This window comes from Mercurialis annua, linkage group LG1-X (assembly GCF_937616625.2).
Source record: "Mercurialis annua linkage group LG1-X, ddMerAnnu1.2, whole genome shotgun sequence".
In the NCBI taxonomy this organism is placed as follows: domain Eukaryota; kingdom Viridiplantae; phylum Streptophyta; class Magnoliopsida; order Malpighiales; family Euphorbiaceae; genus Mercurialis; species Mercurialis annua.
The window spans coordinates 71,140,609-71,164,089 of NC_065570.1; the positions used below are offsets into that span (position 1 = coordinate 71,140,609).

The 23,481-nt window shown below is 30.4% G+C and overlaps 2 protein-coding genes across 3 annotated transcripts; both read right to left on the reverse strand.

The window, feature by feature from the left end:
• Positions 1–6,785: 6,785 nt before the first annotated feature.
• Positions 6,786–11,450, reverse strand: LOC126654050 (probable E3 ubiquitin-protein ligase RHG1A). 2 transcript variants are annotated; one of them, XM_050348108.2, is made up of 7 exons: positions 11,098–11,450; positions 8,341–10,130; positions 7,785–7,835; positions 7,548–7,646; positions 7,321–7,461; positions 7,099–7,239; positions 6,786–6,998 (listed from the first exon to the last, which is right to left on the reverse strand). In XM_050348108.2, exons 2-6 carry the CDS (start codon positions 10,039–10,041, stop codon positions 7,108–7,110), a joined length of 2,124 nt encoding a protein of 707 aa, XP_050204065.1. In that variant the 5' UTR covers positions 10,042–10,130; positions 11,098–11,450; the 3' UTR covers positions 6,786–6,998; positions 7,099–7,107. The 2 variants fall into 2 exon arrangements, with proteins under 2 accessions (XP_050204065.1, XP_050204052.1); XM_050348095.2 differs by having other exon boundaries at positions 7,785–7,838.
• Positions 11,451–16,822: 5,372 nt separating this feature from the next.
• LOC126673476 (NAC domain-containing protein 83-like) lies at positions 16,823–19,552 on the reverse strand. The gene is made up of 4 exons (XM_050367670.2): positions 18,693–19,552; positions 18,289–18,600; positions 17,281–17,774; positions 16,823–17,193 (listed from the first exon to the last, which is right to left on the reverse strand). The coding sequence occupies exons 1-3, from the start codon at positions 19,128–19,130 to the stop codon at positions 17,661–17,663; spliced, it is 864 nt and encodes a 287-aa protein (XP_050223627.1). The 5' UTR covers positions 19,131–19,552; the 3' UTR covers positions 16,823–17,193; positions 17,281–17,660.
• Positions 19,553–23,481: the final 3,929 nt, after the last annotated feature.

Consider the following 23,481-nt stretch of genomic DNA (forward strand, 5'->3'; position numbering starts at 1 on the left):
AATCAAATTTTGATTAATCTCCCGCCTTAATTAAAAAGGTTTTTCCTTCTTTATATTTCAAGTTTTACCCCCTATTCTTTTCTATATTTGCTAATCCATGCCCACTATTTTCTCTATTATCAAAATCTTGCTACCTTGGAATGTTTTTATGTGTGTTTAATTATTTTAGGAACCACTTCAACCGGTTTGACTGAAAATTGTAGATTACTCCGATTCGATATTTTTGTGGAAAATAATGTATAATTTGGCCTTTTGAAAATTGAAAAATTGTAAAAAATAAAAATTACTTATTAAACTGGTTACACGATAACAATTATCTAATTATTCATTTTACATTTATATTATGATGTTGCAGATTTATACTGATTTTGATAAACAATTCAAGTCTTTCCGTTGTAAATTTTTTGAACAATCAAGATTTATATTAACTTTAGTGTAGCTATTTAATTCACCTCGGCGGGTAAGACGTTTATAATTGTAGCATGTGCCTTTTTATTTGTCAGATCATTATATATATTATGAATCTTTAAATCATAGTTTTCATATTGAGTTAATGTAAAAAATATTAGTTTATTTGAAAAGAAATAAATACTTGAAGTTATTATTAAAATTTGAAAGTTAATCAATGAGAAGGGAGAATTATGGATGAGCTATGTAGCACGGAAACGACACGAAACGGACACGGGGACACGACAAATTTTTAAAATGAAGGACACGAAACGTGGGAGAAACGTGTAAATAATAAAAATCTAGGAATATATTTATAATATTAAAAATTGTAAAATGTTACATATTTTAAATTTTATTTATATATTTATGCCAATTAATAAAATAAATTAAACATAATTCAACCCAACAAAAATAAAAAGATAAGTTTTATAGTAGATAAAATAAACAATAAAAATATTGGATAATTGATTAAAAAAATTATTTGTTGATAATTTTTTAGATTTTTTTATAACTATATTTATTTTTTTTATTTACGGAAACGGCCCGAAACGTTTCCTCATGAGTTTCCGAGAGTTTCTGGGAGTTTCCGGTTTCCGAAACGTTTCTGAAACGGGATACGCAATTTCATTGAAGTTTCCGTGCTTCTAAGTGGATGAGCATTCAGTCGGATCGATTAAATCAAACTGCAATTTATAAACCCGAATTGACAAACTACGAAATATTCAAAAGCGAATTAATCAAAGATGAATTCTAATTAAAATCAAACCAACTGAAAAGAAAAATTAAAATCAAATCAAATTAAAAAAATCTACACTTTTAATATTGGTCGGTTCAGTTATAACCATCAAAAAGATAAAAATTTATTAGTTATTCTGTCGGTTTGGTTTTAATTTTGACTTTTTACAAATCAAATCAATTCGGGGGGTAAAAACGACGGGTTGGATATTTTACTGGGCGCTAAGAGAATGCAGAATAATAATTGAAGGGATGAAATTGTAAAATATGAGGAGAAATTGGTTGAAAAATTGAGATGAAAGTGAAAAAAGGTGTTATCCAACACATATTGTGAGCTTAGGCTGAGACTGAAAGGAGGCAGCGGCAGATTAAATGGGTTGACCACAAATAAAAGGAAAAGGTGCAATTCCCGATGTCACTTATAGTGGCGTGTTAGCAACATCCTTCTTTTCAGTCTTAACCAACACCCCGCCTTTTTATTTCTTTTACCTACATCACAATTTTATAAATATAAGCTCAATTAATTAACTCCCACTTTATATTTTAAAACTATAATCTTTTCTTGATCAAATTTATTAACATCCTCGTCCGTCAAATAGCTGTGTTGGCTGACTTAATTAAGTAACTAAAATGTTAAAGTAAAGTTTATTTATTTATAAATTACAGAACGAAATAGTTTATTTTAATTTTTAAATTTATTTTTGTTTCATAAATTTTAAAAATATAAATGTTTCTTTTTTTTGTCAAGTAATTGTATTTAAATAAGCAACTGGATACATAATACTGTTAAACTGAATAAACCTAAGCTAAAACCATCCTTTTACACGCTTGAGGTAGATTATGAGCTAGTTTAGGCCTAATTACTTAAAAACACCAATCCTATAACTTTTTTTTCATTTATGCCATAATTTAGAAACATTTTTAATTATACCCTACTTTTAATTTTTATGTTTCATTTGTACTCCAAAATTAAAAAATTTGACAATTTAATTAATATATGGATGAAAATATTAAAAATAATTATATAGAAGAATTATATCATATTTGTTTCTATTTGAAAAAATATAAATGAAAAACTAATTTAAACTCCTTTTTAAAGGAAAATAGGTTAATTCAATTCATTAGGGTAAAGATGAAACATAAAAATTTAAAAATAGAGTACAATTGAAAATTTTCTTAGGTTATAATATAAATAAAAAATTATTATAAAGTGAGTGGTATTTAAGTAATTGGGCCGCTAGTTTATTATTAGCTCTAGGAATATAACTTACAATAAACTCCTCAAACTATAGTTGGAGATGCAAGATATCCAAACAAATACCCCAAACAAGTGTTGGACAGATTTGTGTATAATTCAGGACTTGTGGTATTTGTAAGATATCCCTTTTAAAAGTTACTTTTAATCAACGGTTTGAAATGGCCCAAGACATAGCCGTTCGAAGAGCAAACCATTCCAATATTTCAGGATTCCATATATATCGTACAAGTGCAGTAATACGAGCTATACTTCTTCCCATATGTGTCAAATAAAGTTTTTAAACTATACTTCATTGATAATTATTTTACTTTAGTTTATAGTATATTCTTTGATAATGATAATAATAATTTATTTTCATTAATTTAAAAATATAATATTAGGACTTGACTTTTAAAAACATAGTATTATTATTAAAAAATATACTATAATTATTAATTAATAATTTTATAAATTATTTTTAAAATATATCTAATTGTTATATTTTTCTGAAATTTTATAAAAGAAAAATAAATTAAAAATCAAAATAGATGTCATTTTTAACAATTTGATCCGTTGACCAAGTCAAGTAACATTATTAACTACCATAAGAGGATGTCACTTAATTGAGTACATATTTAGAAGAAAAAATTACTCCCTCCGTCCCACTTTAGAAGTCCCATTTGACTTTACACACAGATTAAGAAAATATTAATTATTCTTGTCTTTTTATGTTTTTTCATATTTTGCCCCTATTAATGATAGTGGAATTTTCCATAAAACTCTTTTAAGGTAACTAAAATAAGGATAAAATGGGGTATTCAATGGAAAAATATTCTAAAAATAGTAATGGGACTTTTTAAATGGGACATCTCAAAATAGAATATGGGACTTCTTAAACGGGACTAAGAGAGTATATTTTAAAACGCGAAGAAAACTTGGTTAATTACATTTCAATAATCGTTCCTTTCTATAATTCATATGTTCATTATTATTTTGAAATATTTAAAAGTTTACAACTTCTCATAGTGGAAAATATTAGTTTATTAGCACTGGATATTACTGTCAAACTGGAAAATATTTCCGAAAACAACATAGGGCCTAGGGGTTCTACCACTGCTCAGCACTTGGACATAAGAAAAGAAAGGAGGAGAAGGTGGTTAGGTGGGGCATACATTATTTACTAATTATATGAGATGTATTCTCTCCGGTTCATAATATTTATCATATTTTTTTTTAATTTATAATATTTATTATATTAGAATTTTTAAAAAATATTAGTTATTTTTTTAAATTTATTCCACACAATAAATAATAAAAATACCAATTAAACATAAAATTAGTGATAATTAATATAACATGAAACACTAAATATTGTGTCTCCTTTTTCTTTTTAAGTGAAAATTATGCAACATAATCGTTGCGCTACATTGTTCGTACAACAAACTAACACTCCCGATCCTTCTCAATAGAGTTGTCCACTATGAGAAAAAATTTTATCACAAAACTCTTATCCACTTTCAAAAAATAATTAACTTTTACACCTAATTTTCCTATATTATCTCTATTTAAAATCCACTCAGAAGTAAATTACAAGTGGACTATATATTAAATAGGGGTATGACAAGAAAAGTAAGGTGTATTTTATAAAACTTATAAACAATAATTGCTTTTTTTAAACTGTGTGATAAAAATAAAGTGGACAACTCTATTGGGACAGAGGGAGTAATATATAAAAATATTATAAATTAATTTAATATAATATTCATTTACTTATTATAAATAAAATAGTACTCCCTCCGTCCCACTCTAATTGACAAAATATGGAGTTTTTGGTGTCCCATTTTAATTGACAAAACTAATATAACTATAATTTTATTCTTTAATTTTTCATCTTTACCCTCATTTAAAACCATGTCTTTTATGAAAAATGGTGAGTATTTAATGAAAATTTGACTAATATACTAATAGCATTAATTAGCTCCATTATCAATAGAAGGGTATATAAATAATTTTCTATATCATTTATTAGCTTGTCTTGGTTATTGAAATATAGGCACCGTTTGGATTGAGGGTTTTTAAAATCCATGGATTTTAGCAAAATCGATGGATTTTAAATCAATGGAATTTAAATCCATAGATTTTAAAATTCCATCGTTTGAATTGAATATAAAATCAATGGATTTTTAATATTATTTATGAAAAATAATAAATAGCATAACAATCCATCATCTATAAAAAATGGTGGATTCGGACTTTCCCACCTAATAGATGGGAAATTAAACCCTAAAAAATGATGGATTGTAGAAAATGAGGGAATTTATTACTCCATGGATTCTATTTAATTTTTTTCTAGGTAAACGATGGATTTTATCCAAATCCATGGATTGTTTAGAATCCATTATTTAGAATCCATCAATCCAAACGGTGCCATAGTTATTTTGTCAATTAGAGTGGGACGGAGTAATATAATTACGGGATAAACACGCCTTTTTAAGTCGTGGTAACACCAAACAAAGTTGGCGACAAATTCCAATATGTTTCCCAAATTTGGCAACCAAAGTTAATAGCCACCGCAGACTAGGAAAATATTTCTACTCTACCTGCTCAAGTAAACCGGTGTGGCAGTGGCACCTTGCCCTCAGATGGGCCTAGAAAAGACACACATGGCCCATAATCATATCAATCGACCTTGTCCTGATCTAGGCTTGGCAAAGACGGATGGTCCATAATTATGTCAATCCAATGAGGAATAACTACCAAAACTACTCCAAAAGATAACTTAATATTTAAAAATAAATCAAAAAAATATAATTTTACCTAAATGAAAAACACTAAACACATTTTACGTATTCTTTTACTATAAAAAAATATATTTGTGATCCATATTTGGTACATATTAACACATTATCAATATATCTCTGATACGATTTGTAAAATGTGAAAATCTATTACGTACTTTAAAAAAAATGAATGTTAAATATAATATTTTTTAAAAGTACGTATTTATATAATTTCTTTCTGTTTTTGAAGTTTCTGTAACTGTTGATATAATATGCATCACCCTCCCTTTAGACACAACTAATCACATCACCAATAATTGAAGTGTTTACATAAATACTAGGAAAATAAAAAATATCTACAAAAGTACTATTTATTTATTATTTATAAAAATATAGATTTTTTTAAATTATAAAAATATGATTTTGTAAAAAATATTTACAAAAATATAAAATTTTGATATAAAAGTACGATTTTGTATATAGTTAGTATAAATCTTGTACATAGTCCGAATCATATACGTATGTAATTCTTTAGTTTTGTATATAATTCGTATTTTATAGGAATATTATTTAAAGAATATTTGAAACTATTGTAACTATCACCTTCTCTACATCTTCATTACAGCAAAAAAAACAGCAAATAAAGAACAATTAATAATCAAGAGTTAGGATTCAAAATTTAAATTACAAGTTATATAAACCCTAGATCTGTACATACAACAACAAATTAACCTCACAAATTTTTGAATTATGAAAAGGAAAACATCATAATTGATAGTTTCAAATCCGATTTCATTATTATTTCGAATCTGATTTTATGGTGAGAAATCCGAAAAGTAGCAAGTTTAGGACAAATGGAAGTATGAAGGGTTTGACAAGCGGCAGCGTGACGGGCTAATGAATGACGGCGTGGAGAAGTGGAGAAATGACGACCGGCAGTGACATGAGCTAGTCAAATTCGAAATCCGTGAAGCACTAAGCTAACTAAAGGGGGAATCAGAGTCGATAATTGAGTCCAATTTTTGATGGAAGAAATTGTGGAGACTATGAATCCTAATCTTTTAGCTCAAATTAACAAAATAGTTCAGTAATATTGAATTTGTTATCGCGGAACGACTGCAAATCAGGCTACACATATGTCGACATAAAAAGCTCGTTCCATTTCAAGTCATCAGGGTTTATTCTCACTTAAAAACTGTAACTGCTTCTGAATTAATTGAATGAAATCATTTTGCTTTCAAAAACAAAATCTTCTCTTATTAAAAATTCACTATTTACTATCACTTCTATAAAAGGAATTATCCATAGCATTAAGTAGAGATAAAATAAAAAAGAATTGTACATTTAAAATCTTAATTATATACTTTTAAACTGCATACAAATGGTAAAACTGTCAATTGTCTTAGAATTTTATTTCCACTGTAGAATCTATAAAACAAACATACTAACCTTGAAATGCAGATTTTCTCTTTTTCCCATTTTAAAACCTTTCAAATTGCTTACAGCTATAGGGGAAAAGAAAGTCAAACGAATAATACCATCTCGACCTGCCGTTAGGCTCCCCAAAATGGCATAGCTCCAAATTTAAAAGTGAATTAAAAAATATTATAAGAAAGCAAAATTAATTAATATCCAATAATGACATTAAAGTAAATTGTTCAATAACAAACTAAAGTGTTCAGAACCAGTTCTCGACTCCAATTGTTGTTTTAGCTGTTGCAGCATCACAATGGAAGCCGTTTCTTCTTCCGAAAATGAGTCGTCTACCTCCGGTGAGTCATGCCATAAGTTAGTACCTAACGGACAAACTTATCAGATTCACCAACAATCAAAATTAACAACAAATGTGCAGTGCGGTCCTTTCTTTTCTTAGAATTCCCAACATAATCCTGTTACCTAAATTTATTAGGAAGCAAGCCCCGATGTTTTACAAATGGGGCACCAATTCTTAAGCATCAACCACTGTTTGATACAGCCGGTATGAAAATCATGCCCGCAATTCAGCGTACCGACATCTTCTCCGTTTTTATATTCCTCCTGCAAACCCGACAATCGTGTAAGCAAAACAATACACATCTTTAGGGAAGAAAACCTTACACATAAGTTAAGAACAATTACCTGACAAACGCAGCAAGGTTCCGCTTCCACTTCAGTTCCTACTGCAACAGAATACTTCCGCTGTTTTAGTCGATTCAATACAGTTTCTTCACTCAATCCGGTACTAACATTTCCAATACGCTCCTCCAATGCTAACAACTCCTGCAAAATGAAAAGATCAAGTTATCACAATGATTTCCTAAAATTTAGCAAGGAAATTTGAATGCCCTCGAAAACTCCTACTTTACCTCGTATGACATGTTATCAACATCTAGCCGCATATCCCTATGCCTATCATGCACATCAGCAACTCCAAAAAATACAGATTGGTCAAGAATCATGACATCCTGATTCAAAATTAGAAGTAAAGAGCAAGTATTAGATCTTATAATGCATCAAGGAGATGGATTGTGTGTAACCATCCATCCCTTAACAAGTATCACCTTGATGTGCTTCTGATTTATGAAAAACATAGAAATACTAACCTCAAAACGCAAGCTCTCGCCCCTCCGCATGAGATCCAAGACATTGCGAATCTGCTACATACAAATAAAAAGCATTGTGAATTCAACGGGAATACTTTTTTGCTATGTATTCTACTTTGCAAACTTACATAAAATTGATGTACACGTACAGAACGTCAGTAAAAATGAAAATTTTAAGAATTCTCTTGCTACACATATTTATTGCTATTATTTTATCTCGTGGACTACCATTCTTTTTATTATATAGCCTCAAGCATCTAATTATAATAATTACAATTTGTCTATTAAGATGACAAATCCAGTTTGTTGTATTTTTGTGCTAAATAATTCTAGTAAACCTAATAAGATTAGATCTAAAACAATAAAAAAAAATGGCAGAGGGAGTATTATGGTGACTTTGCATTTAACAGAGTAAAAAAAATTACATTGTGCTTAACAAAAATCTTGCTTAATTTGCAAAAACCAAAAGAATCTGTATGTGATTTGCCACTATAATAATCTCCTCTGATTTGAACGAGAAAAATTCATAGCTCAAAAATAGATTTGTAGAACGTACCTCAGATACAAGAAGCCTGCCTCTTCCTTCACCGTTTGCGGCCAAAGTTCGCAATGGATAGGGAACGCCAAGCACATTATCACCATGTCGCTCGACCCACGATGCTGATCTTGGATATGATCGATGATGCCCTTGACTACTAATTCCAGAAGAATGCATTGCTTCTTCAGAGGAACCAGGAGGGCCTGAAGGCAGTAGAGAATGTGTACTGCTTTGGCCTCCAGAATCTGCGCTTGCAGGAAAAAGTGATCGACGAACCAATTCGGCTAATCTCCTAGAATTTCTTGAAGAAGGAGTTGTTTGAGAAACCCAAGTTGGAGCAGAAGCAGGATGGGCACCCGAACCTGAGCCAGTCCGAGATGCAGAAGCAATATTATTTCCAGGAATACTTGGAGTTCCACCAGTAACACCTCTACCTGCCGGGTTTCTAACTGAACTTCTCAAGTCAGTGGCTGGTATAAACATAGGATGTTCCCATATGTTTCCTGTTATGTTTCTTGATCTGGCTTCCTCTCTGTCAGGAAAATTCATAGAACTTGAAGCACTGGCAGTTCTAGAGCTAGAGCCTTCGTTCCATCTAAATGATGGCAAATTTTGAGGCAAAGCTGGAACAGGAACAACAACAGGCTGACTATGAGAAGTTGCACTATCTACACCCGGTAACCTAAAATCTAGAGAATGGTCAATAGGAAGAAGTCTTGACGAGCGGTGAGAAGATGGTACACTAGAACGCCTTACAGCACTCCCTGTGGAAAATAAACCAGAGGGAGCAGATTCTTGATTTGAAGGATTTATTCTCAAACGGAAATTTCTTTGCGATGTTTCTGGCCGTCCTGCTGCTGTTGGGTCAGGAATGCTATCAGAAGCTAATCCTCTCAGACCTAGTCCAAGCCTGGGGTTCACCTGCTCAGATGGAGCAGAGATACTTAAACTTCTACCTGCATCATAACGGGATGGAGCACCTCCCCACGCATTACTCTCTGAGCCCTGAAAGAAACTTGAATTTTCACTGGCTGAGGATTGTCCAATATGTCCCTCAATCGCCTTTCTCTTGCAAGATTGGCGGCGACCATCCAGTGAAGTACCCGGCCTGCTATCATTCTCTTCTGCAATGTATCCACCACTACCAGAAGGATGCAAGAAAGTAGCCGAACCACTAGCAGAAGAATTCCATTCATTTTGTGTTCTGCCAGACTTGTACATGTTTGAGCTTTCCATGACTGGACCATTATCACTGCCACGAGCCACAAAACCTGCATTCAAGTTGAGATTATGTGGAACTGCATTGGAACTCTGCATAAATTGAGGGTCCATATTAATACTGTCCAATGAGAGAATATTGGTTGGTTCGTATCGCCTTCCTTCTAACCTTGAGCCAGCTATAGCACTAGTACTCGCAGAAGAAGACCGCCCGTGTTCACATTTCTGCACTTCACGACTTGCGTCATTCTGAGCTCCACTTGAACTTGGTTCACCCAAACTCCAGCCGCTCAAATTATGTCGCTCTTGATCAACAGGACTAATGTATGCATTATTAACGCGACTAGGTGATAGCATAAATTCTGGTAATTGATTTTCTGCAGGATTTTGCATGTTATTCCAGCAAATTTGCTGATCTATAATGGCATTGCCCGATGAAGATCCATGGTCGAAGTCCAAGATTTCTGGTAAAGAATCGATGAGACTCCTCCGCCCTTGCATCAGGGCTAGCGATCAGTGTGCCTTATAAGTTATTTGCAAGAACTGCAGAAGCTTCTAGAGCAAACAGCAAGAACCCTATTCTGCAATATCTGGCACAAGAAATAAAATTTGAATAGTGAAGTTATTGTTGACAAACTCCACAATCCATATAATATATATCATAAACCTTAAGGGAAACATGAGCACACGCATGATTCTCAGTAAGCACAAGATATGAGTATGAGCACTACACAATATTTTTTATGGCGAGACGGAACCTAAAGCCACCTACATTATAATTTATCAGCTACCTCACCACTTCATATGTGCTAGATTCTTCACTCTAAAACAAATTGGGATAGAATATCTTTTGTGGATTTTAGAAGTATCAATATTCTCTGCATTAATGTTAAACATAGAAAAACCTACAAAGTATCATCTCATGGAACACAATGAACATTAGAAACAGAGTTAATGGTGCATCGTTATTCAGCAATGCTTCTACAGAAGCTGTTTTAGCGCAAGCACACAGCTGATATATGCTAATAAGTTCATAAAAACAATCTCAAACATCATGGTAGAACAGCAATATGCAACTGGAGACAACTAATTAGCAAAAATCACCATACATCAATGAAAAAGTCAAATCCTGTATAGCATAGTTTCAGCACTCCAGAACCACCAACGAAAGACTAAAGATATCATCTTTGTTTCTTACCATTATTATACAATCAGATTGAAAGATGAAAGTTTCAATCTTTCTAAAACTCATGGTCAAACGTCAAACCCACGAGTAAAATCTAATTTAAAATCGACTGGTATCAAAAAAATAGAAACTTTTTCCAAAATCAGAATAGCAAAAACCAGCTTAAACTTAAGAAATTTTGAATTTTTTTAAAAAAATTCAAGCAAAACCAAAAACATCTCTTTTCTAATAAATAAAATTTTAAAACTTTTTAGATGAAACCAAATAATCAAAACATGAACAATAAATTCTAAAGAGAAAAAACAATAAAACCACCCACACCCATCAACCGATCAAGCTAAGAACTGAAGAATCGTATAAAAATAACTTACCAGAGGATCAAAAACAGAAAACAAAGACCGATCTAACAATCTGCAGCTGAAAAACCAAAGGTTATCAAAACAATACAAAGACGAAACCTTTTGAAGGTGATTTTGTCGACCTCTTTCTCGAGAAAAGAAAGAAGAGGAGAAAGAAAATGAAAGAGAGAGGCAGAAAGGGGTAGAGAGAGAAAGTAGAGAGAGAAGGAGGTAGGCTTTGAAGGGAAGATGAATGAAGATATGAGATGGGAGAATACAATGTGAGATTAAAAAAGAGGAGTTAATTTACGAAATAACCCAAGAGGAGAGTTAAAACTTAAAATAAATTAATGAAAATATGGGCATCGGTTTCTAAACAAAGAAATGGAAATTTAATGATAAAATTTGAATAAAAAAGAGAGACAAGAGGAAGGAAAGTAGCAAGAACATCTAAATCATCAGCATCAAACAACAAACAACTCATCTTCCAATTTTTTTTTTTAAAAAGGTGATGTGCTGTGTAATGTGTACCCTATTGGGCCGCTTACCAATACCATATGCCACCACTCTCTTCAGTCTTGTGATTTTTTACTTTTTTTTTTAATCTTTCTCAAACTTAATACTCAAAACAAAACAAAATTTAGTAATTAAATACTGTTATGACAAAGGTTGAGAATAATTTAATATAATAAATACAAAAACCTTCACCGCTTAAATTCTAGCTCTTTTTTTTTTTTGTCGGAGATAGAATTACACTACGTTAGATGTTAGATGTTAGTATTCATTTTTTTAATCAGCCCACTGGCTGTCTGAGGGGTGGGTCGAACCCACGCCCTCAGAGAAATGCAATGTGAACGTTGCCAACTGGGCCAACGTTCACTTGCTTAAATTCTAGCTCTAAATTAGCCGGAAACTTATTTTCACCCATTTGTACATTAATTTATATATTTCTTTCAATAAAATATTCTTATTATGAATTTTTCATGTATGTTAGATGTGTTTGATAATGTTCTAATGCTTATGTGAGTATAATTTCTTTTTAATAATTAAGAAAAAAAGTATAGGTTTGAATCAACAACCTAAGTTTATTGTGCACTTGATGTTCGTGTGAGTAGGCCTGTGCATCGGTCGGTTCGGTGAACCGAACCGAAAAAATCGAAACCGAAAATAGGCTAAAATCAAAAACCGAATCGGTTCCGAAATAGACCAAAAATCGAAATTGTTCGGTCCGGTTAAAAACCGATTTTTTAATTAATTTTTTTTTTCAGTTTTTTAATATAAAAAATTAAAAAAACATTGATTAATAATAATTTTATATATGTTGTTTGTATATTTTATCTATTAATAATAAATTTATTAACTTATATATTACATATTATTAAAGAATAAATACTAAAAAAGTATAAATAAACATATAAATTTTAAATTTTTCAAAATAAAAATAAAAATAATTTGTTATTCGGTTTTTTGGTCGGTTCGGTTTGTAAAAACCTAAAACCAAATTGAAAACCGAATATCAAATTTTTAGGTTGACAAAAACCAAATTAAACCGTTTTAACCAAAAAACCGAACCAATCTTAAAACTTTGGTTCGGTTCTGTTCGGTTTTTCGGTTCAATTCGGTTTTTGCACACCCCTACGTGTGAGGACAACTTATTGGTAGTGTGAGTATAATTTACCGTGGTGATGTTTTACATGTTCGATCAAAGGCTTAGCGTTTTAAGAGATCACCTTTTAATTTTTAATGAATCCAATTTTATAATATTTTATCGATTCATTCTATATTTTTGTGATGGTTTAAATATATCGACAGTTGATTTTTGTTAAGTTTTAAAAAATTATGATGATTTAAGTTTTTCAGCTGTAAATTTAAATTTTGTACCACAAAGTAATGATTTAATTTACTTTTTGAAATTGAAAATTCAATTTACAATTAAATTATGATTATAGTATAGACTTTTACTTTTATCAGATGATCATTTTGTTCTAACATTTTGTAATTTTGAGTTAATATAGATATTTTTATGTTGGATATTAAAAAAAAGACAAATCTCGAGAAAGAAAATAGCATTAAGGTGCGGCGGAGTTAAGTAGGCAGGCAGAGGCAGCCCCACCGGCTATCTTCTTCACGCAAAGCACATCTTCATTCACATGGCTTCTTCATATGTTTGTGTTTCTGACTGACAACAAAATTATTTTCTCCAACTATTTTAGTATTTTACACACGTGGCATTCTTCTAATGACTTGGACCCACACAATTTAGATGACTTAGATTTCTCTGCTTTTTTCTACCTAATTTTTTTAGGGAAAAGGTGCAAAATGACCCTCATTAATATTCCGTGTCTTTTGTTGACACTTCATATATTTTGAATCTCAAAATATAACCTTAACGTTGTGAAAAAGTATAAAAAAAGCACAAAAAATGGATGCCGTTAAACAGAAATGGATACGGCGTTAGACGGAAATATTAATGAAAGGGTCATTTTTTATACTTTTTCAAAATGTTAGAATTATTTTTAAAATTCGAAATACATGAAGTGCCAATATGAGACATGGGCCGCACATTTTCCTTATTTTTTTATTGACTATCTATTAATGGCTGCATTACAGAAAAATTGAAAAAGAAAAATGAGAGTATGGTGGTGAATATGAATGATTGAGCTAAAAAAGAAGGGTAAAAATTGTATGAATAGAGTGTCGGCGTATATTGAGGTGAAATGGATGAAACATTGTTGCTAGTGGTGTGAGTCCTTGTATTGTGCTCTTTGTTTGTTTTATTTTTTTATGCTTTTTTAGGTATACATAGCTTACCTTACAATTACTAAATGGCATTTTTGACTTTTGGTTTAAAAGAGGTGTGAATTCAAAGACGCAAAAATCCCTTCCAAGTATGCTTCCAAGTTCCACCTTCTTAAATCCTTCTTATATTGGTCTAAGAGCAACTATTTACTTTTTCTTAAGTGCCCATTTAAATTCTAATTAATTTTTATGAGCTATGTAATTAAAAGAAAATTTATTTTTATATTCATATAAAAACAATAAATTAAATCTCTAAAAATATATTATATCTAAATAAATAAATATGATCATATATAAATTGAACTCGAGATCACTTATAATATGATGCCAACTGTGGATCATGTTCTTGAAGTATTGACTCGTTTTGTTAACATAATTAGAATTAACATGAACATAACTCATGTAATTATTTATAACAAAAGTTTCAATCCTATTATAGTGCGAATTTAAAACGGAGAATATGACATGACACAGTTATCATGTAAAGACAAACATGTAACGCTACAAACACAACACTACTAATACGGTCTATTTAGCTTGTACAAAATATATAAAATATAACTTTTTAACCTCAAATGATAAATATTAATATTAGATTAAATTAATTTGATAGTTTTATTTTTATCTTTTACAAAATTAGAAATTTTTTATTTTTTTATTATTACAAGTAGTAAATTCTATAAACGGATTAGGTGAGTTTGCGAGTCAATCCATGAAAAGGTCTATCTATTTTGTATCATGAACATATTAACATGTTTTTTACATGAATACGTTAAATCTCAACATAAATTCACTAATTTTACATGTTTGGTAAATTGAGTTAGCATGTCATGATCTATTTTGACAGCCCCAAGTTCCTCGGTCAAGATGATTTATGAATATAAATTTAACTATCCCCTAATTTGATCTATTTTGCCATATCTTTTGTTTGCTTTTAATTTTTGAGTTTGTAGGTTAGACTCTAATCCATCCATCCACATGTATTTTGCTTATATAAATAAATAATTACGTAATCCCACAATTCAAAATGTTTTGAATACTAATCAAACCAAAGATAAGACTTTAGATTTATTATTCTCCCACTCAAGTGAACTTTTATCTCATGCTTTGGCAAGGGATAAAACTAACATAACCAATAGAAAGAAATGTCAAATATTGTATGCCCATATGGCTGTTTATATGCGGGTTCAATCACATGTAGTCATCCAACCCATGAACACGGTCGAGACAGGACTCTAATGATAGAAAATAAAATGTGTCACTAATTTGACTTTCGGTTCAAAGAATATGCTTACAATTATCAAGGCCAACGGATAGATGTTAATTTTATATGGAAAAGTATAGGCAGCAAGTGAGGGGCCAAATTGGTGGCAACTGGGCAAATAACTCTTATGTTAGTGTGTTTCATTATAGCTTTAAAGAAAGGTGGGTATGAGTTGAAGCAAATTTATTGGCATAACGCACTTTTGAATATGTATTTGTTCTATTTTTGGCATTGGAAAACTCCACTTTTATTTATCAACATTAAATCCTTGCACTTTAATTTTATACTATCAATCTATCACAAAAAATATTAATGGTGTCAAATTCAGACCAAAAAAAACTATGAGCTTAGTAGCAACAAAAGTAAAAACACACGGACAAAATTCTAAAATAAAAATAAAATAAAAAATTTAATTCCGCCGTGTGAATCTCACATTTTATTTCCATGATGAAAGAACCTAATGTCAATATAATTAAAACTATAAAAATTTACAAATAAAAGTGTAGAAATTCAATATCAAAAAGTGAAGAAATACATAAACCTAAACATGCATTTTGTCAAAATTATTTGAGGTAAAATTCATGCCCTGAAACATAGATTTTGCGCAACACATAAAGATTGATACGACCCACTTTCAGCAGCATCATGAATAGAGGTGTTGATGCAGTTAGTTCACACCGCATATTGATGCGGATCATTGGACGCAAACGCAACAATTATAAGAAAAAAAGAAAAGATGCCAATCACGTATCATTTATACATTTTATCAGCTGTGCTGTGGAAAAAAATAGCATAAAATCTGCGCATGAGGCTTGCCCATAAAACAAATACACCGAGTTTAAACCATCTTAAATTTGGGCAGAAAGCACCAAAAAAACATAATATTTATTTCCTAAAATCCACTTTAGTTCACGAATCATCACCATACCTGAGTTTCAAACTCAATTATCCACCATACTTAATTCGCGTGTCACACATTTCGTGCATGAAAAGGGAAATCCATAACAAAGTAATGCATACTCTATCATTCTATCTTACCCCGAAGGCACTGACCAATTAACCTAATAGTTATATTGGATTTTATCTTATAATGACAGTGGCACAAACATTAGCACTTGGAAAAGGAAAAGACAACTGAATGATAAGCAAAAATTGCCTGTCCTACAGAGCCCATGAACATTAAGAAAGAGATGGTTAATATAGAATGAATACGAATAATGCTCTATTATCAAAGTGAAGAAATATAAAGTACCCTACAGTCTACACAAGGTTAGGTGAAAATTTTAATCAAACTCAAGATCTGAAATATAAAAAAAAAGCACTATAAAAATATGTAGAAATACTCAAAATTCTCTTCCTTTCGTATCATTTCCTATGTAAAAAGTTAAACATTAAAGAAAGTAACAGTGATTTAAATTTTTAAGAGCATCTTTTGAAATCCAGTGAAAGCAGAGCAACTAATTAATTACATTCAGAGTGGTAGAAAAAATTTCCAAACAGAAATGAATTAAAATGCAAAATTAACTCTCACAACAAAATCATACTACATAATATAGGTACTAGCATAGTCTAACACATGGAAAAGCAAAATTATCATCACAGTGATTGAAATTTGGTATGCACCTAACTCATTTACATGCAAAAGTTTACCATCATGTCATCTGATATTTAAAAGCAGAAGGGTTGAGGAAGTCGAGAACAAAAACCGAGTAATTCAGCATGGCAATTGCATAAGAAATTATTTGGTGCGCACACTCTTCATGATACTGTTATCTAAGGCTGCAACAAGATAACTCATAAGCTAATTAAATGCCAGGCTCAATAATAATAACTTCTCTAAGTCAAGAGAGTTCCAGAGAGCTCAGAGAAACAATGTTTCTGTCCATTATATATATAAAAAGACGCCACCATTATTGGCGGAACGGCAAGATAATGAAACCAGGTGAAGTAGCTGGCTGCTACTCAGACACAATTGTTTTCAAATTTGAATTTACCATCATCCGACATATCAATCTTGTTCAGATTCCACGGGAAGGAAAAATGCCTATTAATGGGCAAATGGGAATCTGCACAAAAATTACAAGACATATTGCTAGATGTTTCATAGCATAAATTTAAACATAAAACTACAATAAACATTTGCCATTAATTACCTCAACTGAAGAAACACTTCTGGTACGACATATCCTTCAATGTCAACAACTAACATAATAAGTTCTTCATTCCAATTTTCTTCGTCCCACAAGACTTTAATATCTTCAGCTAATTTCCTAAGTGTTATATATCAGATTCCTCAAACAAAAATCTCTTCTTCTAGCCAGAATATCAAATTCCTTTTATGATTTTTTAACTCCTTGTAGACGAGTATTTAACTCAAATAACTTCCTAATCTTCATAAATCAATTGTTTCAAGCAATACTTTAATCCATTAGGCTCAATCAGCAATACTTTAATCCATTAGTCTTAATCAACAATATTTTAATCCATTAGGCTTAATCTGCACATGTTTCCCTAAAGTAATCTCTTTGAAGAATCAATCCAGAAGATCATCCAGCTCTATGAAATCTCCCTCTAGAATGGATGCCAATTGTTGAGAAGTTTCAGCGTCTTTAAGTGTGTCGCTAACAGGAAGTCCAGATGTCCTAACCTGCATACCAAGCAGCCACAAAAAGAAGCATTGAGTGATACCAAACATGTCAATACTTTTATTTTATGGTATGAACATAGAAGATAAATAATCCAATATGTGCTAAGCCACTAAATATATGCAGCATTGATTAGATGGAAGTCATGGATTATATGAGAATGCCATTCACTATAAAATGGATGACACAAGGTAGAACTGGGAACTAAAGATATAAAATCAAAAAGTCGGGAAATTTAACACAGTTAGATATGCAAAAGGATAAAAAAGACAAAATTGAGATGCATTCATTTGTAAAATACATCAGGAAAAGTCTGTGAACAGAACATGCTTATATACAAACACGAACAATTAAGATATCTTCACTGATAATGTGTACATGACAAATGCAGCACATGAACAAAGAAAAGCTCTTTAACAGCAAGAAAAGGGTACGCAACACAAATACGGTAAAGAAGCACAAAATTTATTAATGCAGTACATACTTAATAACAGGGGAAATTTCAAAAAAACGTACCAGCTTATTCGAATCAAATTTGAGTTGGATGTCGTAAGGAGACTGACAATTGGATCCTCTAGTGACATGATCATCCAATTTAGTACTGAATTTGACAGGACATCTAGACAAATCATTAGTACTATCAACCAAATTTACAAGATGATGATGCACTTTAGCTTCAACAATATCAGGTGTAAGAAGTTCATTGTGCTGAATTCCGATATGACGCACAGCAGAACCACTTTCTTCAGCAGAACAACTTAATACATTCTCTGAAACATTATTTCCACCACGAGATTTGACAAATATCCGACAAAGGACATAAGAGGCCTAACATCAGGAAAAAAAAATCAAAACCCTAATTGAAAATAAAATGTAAATTAAAAAAACAGAAGCGCAAAATTGGGGAAAATAGTAAATACCTTAGCATGATGCATTAGGGCATATTCATATAAAACCCAATCAGTTTTAGTTGAATTTTTAACAGAATCACCCAAATAAAATACGAATTTAGACCTAGTACCAATGACAGCCTTTCCAACTGGGTCCACTGTATCTCTAACCTTACCGCTAATCCTCCAATATCCTCCTTTACCCTTCCTAATTCTCCCTCTCTCCTTCAAAACCCTAATTTTTGTATAACAAAACCAGTGTCTTTTCCTCCCTTTATATCCATACGCATAGCAAGCATCTCCTGGCAAATCAAACGGCTCGTAGTCGTACAAATCGAGCTCCTTGATTAAATCATAGCCGTTACTCCTCTCATCACCGGTGTTTGTGCGGTTCTTGGTTCTGAGATAGTAGCACAAGATTTGTTCATCGGAAGGGTAGAATCGGCAACCTGGCGGCAGAAACGACATCGTTTTCGTCGATCACTCTCACTCAGTTGAGTGAGTATAGAAAAACAGAGCAGCCAAATGTGAAAAGGGTTTAAGTAGGGGTTTGTATATAGGCAAAAAGATGCGTGCTTCTGAAGCTTCCAAGTTACTACCGTGTTACTAGTGTGTACGTTTTCTGTTTTTCTAACAATTTATATGTCGTCCATGTGGACAATTTTAGTGCAATGCTGACATGGCAATAATCTATTGGCTTGATGATGTTCTAAAATGTTGGCGCAGGCTAGGTCGTGATTGAGTTGATTAGAGAGTAAGAAACTGCTAAAGTAACCGTCAGTGGCTTGAATGAAAGTAAGACTGCTCCAGCTGTTGACTTACAAGTGAGCCATGTGGATTGTCTACCGCGAGGTAGTATGAAAAGTTGGTTTTGTTTATAAGGAATTTATCATTATTTCTCCTCCTGAATAGAATATTAGACACATATTTAGCTGGCGGCTGAAATATGGCAATTTGTGAAATCTTTTAAACAATTTTGATCATTGAGGAATCTTAAGACGACAAGTGGATTAAAAATTGATGTTTCCCAAATTGGGAACAAGAGTATGAAATGTCCAATATGGAGAAATATATAATGACATTTTTACATAAATAACCAAGAACACATAAAATATTTAAAAAATAACGATATGAAAGTTCACTTTTTACAAACATACTCCCTATATAAACTTATTTATAAAAGTATATTAAAATTATTTAAATATATAATATATATATATATAACTCTTTTTCTCTTGAAATAATTTGTTTTAAATTACATATCTAATTTTCTTTTTCTAAAAACTTACACCACCTCATGTTTTTACCATTCAGACAAAAAATTATATATAAAGTGCAGAATTACATATAACATACCATGTATATACAGTTAATAAACTATTAATATACTATTAATATACATATTTATTCAACAAAATTTAACACTGTAAAATGGAATGATAAATTTACAAATCAAATATGTAAATACCAAAATATAAGTAATATATAAATCGTATATACATTTAACAAAAAAAAATCTACCAATTATATTTTGTAAATATACTATTTACATATAATATATAATACATATATATTCAAATAAATAAAATCTGAATTTTTAAATCTGAAAATTTAGATATGACATTTCACAAACGGTGGCAATGAGGAAACCGGCGAGCAACGGTGGTGTGAAAGATGCACGAGAGGCGGCGGGTTTGTGGAGGAGGTGTGTGAACAGGAAAGTGGGAGCGGCATGGTGTGCGAGCGGGAAGAAGGGGAGCGGCGGCGTATGGAAGATGGTGGCATGGCATGGAAGATTGGTGAGCAGGGCGGTTGTGAAGGAGGAGGGAAACAGCGGCGGCAAAGCAAGGATTGATGGCTACAAGAGGTGGCGGGATGGAGGGTTTGTGTGGAAGAAAAAAAAATAATTGATGGTGGTGGTGGGTAAATAAAAACAGAAAAAGAAAAATAAATTAGGATTTGATGGGATTAGGAAATGATGAAATAAATAAAGAGAGAAAAGTAAAACTAAAATAGTCGTATATTTGTAAATATAACATATATTTTGTACTTTTATAAATTAAAACTTAAACATAATAAATTTGTAAATATTGTGTACTTTTCTTATAGATAGTGTAATTTCTTAATATTCTTTGAAGAACAGTATACCCAGGCCCAATTTTACGTCGAAACAAATGGGCCTCCAAACTAGGAAATATTACATGACACACATATCATTTTATAAAAATATGAGGTAATTTTAAATATAACTACAAAATTTATTTTTTTGCAAAAATAATTTCTGATAATAAAATACATATTTTATTTCAATGCAGTTTTAAATAAATTTTAAATTACATCTACTCAAACTATATTTACATCTAACATAGTACTACTAAATTAATTAGTAACTACAACATATATTAAATTTTGACATCCAATAACATATTACAATCAATTATAATTTTATTACTATTCATATATTTTTTTTGCATTTATTATTTTAATATATTTTTTATTTTTTCTTTTTATTTTTACGATCTCGATCGATTATTTTTTGGAGAACAGACCATACGCCAACATGATAACACAATTTATAAATACATTCATTTTATATAATATATCAATTATGCAACAATATTTTATTAAAAGAGCTCATCATTATATTAAATAAAAAATTATATTAAAATATTTCCAAAACATATCATTGAAAAAATTTATTAAATAAAAAATTAATAGATAATTAGTAAACAATTACTATTACATTTCATTATAACATTTTGCATTAGATAAAATTAAACTACCATGCTAGATATAGTATTTTATTATTATTTTCATGCATAATTTATTATAAAAATAGCATGGTATTGGAGATGCTCTTAATTTATAAAAATATTTTTATGCTTTTAATTTATATGTTTATGTTTTTTTTTTGTTACAGCCCCCATTCTAAAATAATTATTCACTTTGTTATTTTCATACATTTTAAAAAAATTAAATTTTATAATTTATTTTTATTTTTTATTGTATTCCTATTAATACGATGAGTAATTTGATATTTTAGATAATAGCGATAAATAGTGAATTTAAATAAGGGCAATATAGAAACCTAATTTTAAAAGATTATGATTTATTACAAATTGACAAGTATTTGAGATAAAAATAGAGAAAGTGAATAATTATTTTGTGACAGATGAAGTATTTAATAAGTTTATATATTATTTATTTTCTATTTAAAGATCATTTGATGAATGAATGTCGTGAGTATATTATTTAGTCGCCGTTAGAGAATACTTTTTCTGTCTCAAAATAATAGTCTCATTTGACATATTCATCCGTTTTAAAATAATAATCCACTTTACCTTTTCATTTACTATTATTCCCACATTATCCTTATTTATTACACTGTTTTAATTTAAATATTGTTGAAAACTCATTTTCATTAAATGAAGTACTTAGAAAATGCATTTGTTGATTTTTTTAAACATTAGAAATAGCTACAATTTATTGATTTTGATAATTATTAATATATTTTTGTATTTATCTATCATCATTTAATACTTTTAGTGGTTTTATAAAATCTCATGTATTAATAATTAATGAGGGATATAATTAGAAAATTATAATATTTAATTATATTAACTACATTTCTTAATATGTGTATTTTTAGAATAGAACTATTATTTTGTGACTGATGGAGTATAATTTTATGTCACCTTATATATGCTCCCTCCGTCTCGTTTAAAAAGGGACATATATCAAATTTTTTTGTCTCACATAAGAAGGCTAAATCATGGTTTTTGTGTCATTTTACAAAAAATTCTCTCTTATACTCTTATTTTCTCTTTCTATAATTAAAGCTAATACTCTACACACAAACTATAAGACAATAATTAATAGGGGTAAAATAAAAAAAACAAGAGTAATTAATATTTTCTTAATTTATATGTAAAAGTGATACGTTCCTTCTTAAGTGGGACGGAGGGAGTATATTATAAAAGGTCAATAATTTGTTTGAATGACAAAAAAGGCTCACTTATTTATATAACATTTTAAAAGGTTTTTATTCAATAAATTTCGATTTTTATGCGCGTTTTATATATTCCCTCCATTTTTTTAGTTGTCACTTTAGACTAATAAATTTATCCATTAATAGTTGTCACTTTAGGATTTGTTTGTGACTTTTATAATAATTATTCAAGTTTAATCTTCTTATTAGATAACTTCATTAAATGTTAATTTAATTTTCAAAATAAAATCATCCAATAGTATAATTAAAAAATTTATTTTTAATATTAAATTTTTTAGTAGTGGAGTTCATAAATAAAGTTAAACTAGTAGTAGTTTGTATGCTTGTAATTTAAAACAAAAGAGCCACTTTCTTAATCTTAGCAATTTATACAAAAATGACAATTAAAAAAAATGGAGAGAGTAAATTTTAGCACAAATAATGCACAATCTTCTCAAGTCTAAAAAATAATGCACAATCTTAGCAATTTCTTTTAAACATATAAATAAAATAAAGATAATTCTTTAAAAAAGAGTCGGGATAAATTAAATTTTAAAAGTACAAAAACATTGAGATGGGTTGGCCTTTTAACAAACATGGGTTAATGACGTTTTTATTTATAAAATTAAAAAAAAATTAAATTAGCTCCAGATTAATTATTTTTCCCCATTTATACCATACAGACCGCGGAACACTTAAGCGGTTTGGTGTAAACCGCGGAAGTGTTCCGCGGTCTGCACACGTGGCTCCACCTGGACGCAGGTGGAGCCACGTCACTGTAAACCGCGGAAGAGTTACGCGGTTTACAGTGACACGTCACTGTAAACCGCG

What these genes read in the sequence shown, in the direction of transcription:
- LOC126654050 (XM_050348095.2), bottom strand. Translation starts at nt 10,041, where the DNA reads ATGCAAGGGCGGAGGAGTCTCATCGATTCTTTACCAGAAATCTTGGAC. An exon ending in GCAGGCTTCTTGTATCTGAG is followed by an intron (nt 7,839 to 8,340) that starts GTACGTTCTACA and finishes ATTTGTATGTAG; the next exon opens with CAGATTCGCAATGTCTTGGA. An exon ending in TTGATAACATGTCATACGAG is followed by an intron (nt 7,462 to 7,547) that starts GTAAAGTAGGAG and finishes TTCATTTTGCAG; the next exon opens with GAGTTGTTAGCATTGGAGGA.
- LOC126673476 (XM_050367670.2), bottom strand. Translation starts at nt 19,130, where the DNA reads ATGTCGTTTCTGCCGCCAGGTTGCCGATTCTACCCTTCCGATGAACAA. An exon ending in CCCTAATGCATCATGCTAAG is followed by an intron (nt 18,601 to 18,692) that starts GTATTTACTATT and finishes TCCTGATGTTAG; the next exon opens with GCCTCTTATGTCCTTTGTCG. An exon ending in AATTTGATTCGAATAAGCTG is followed by an intron (nt 17,775 to 18,288) that starts GTACGTTTTTTT and finishes CTTGGTATGCAG; the next exon opens with GTTAGGACATCTGGACTTCC.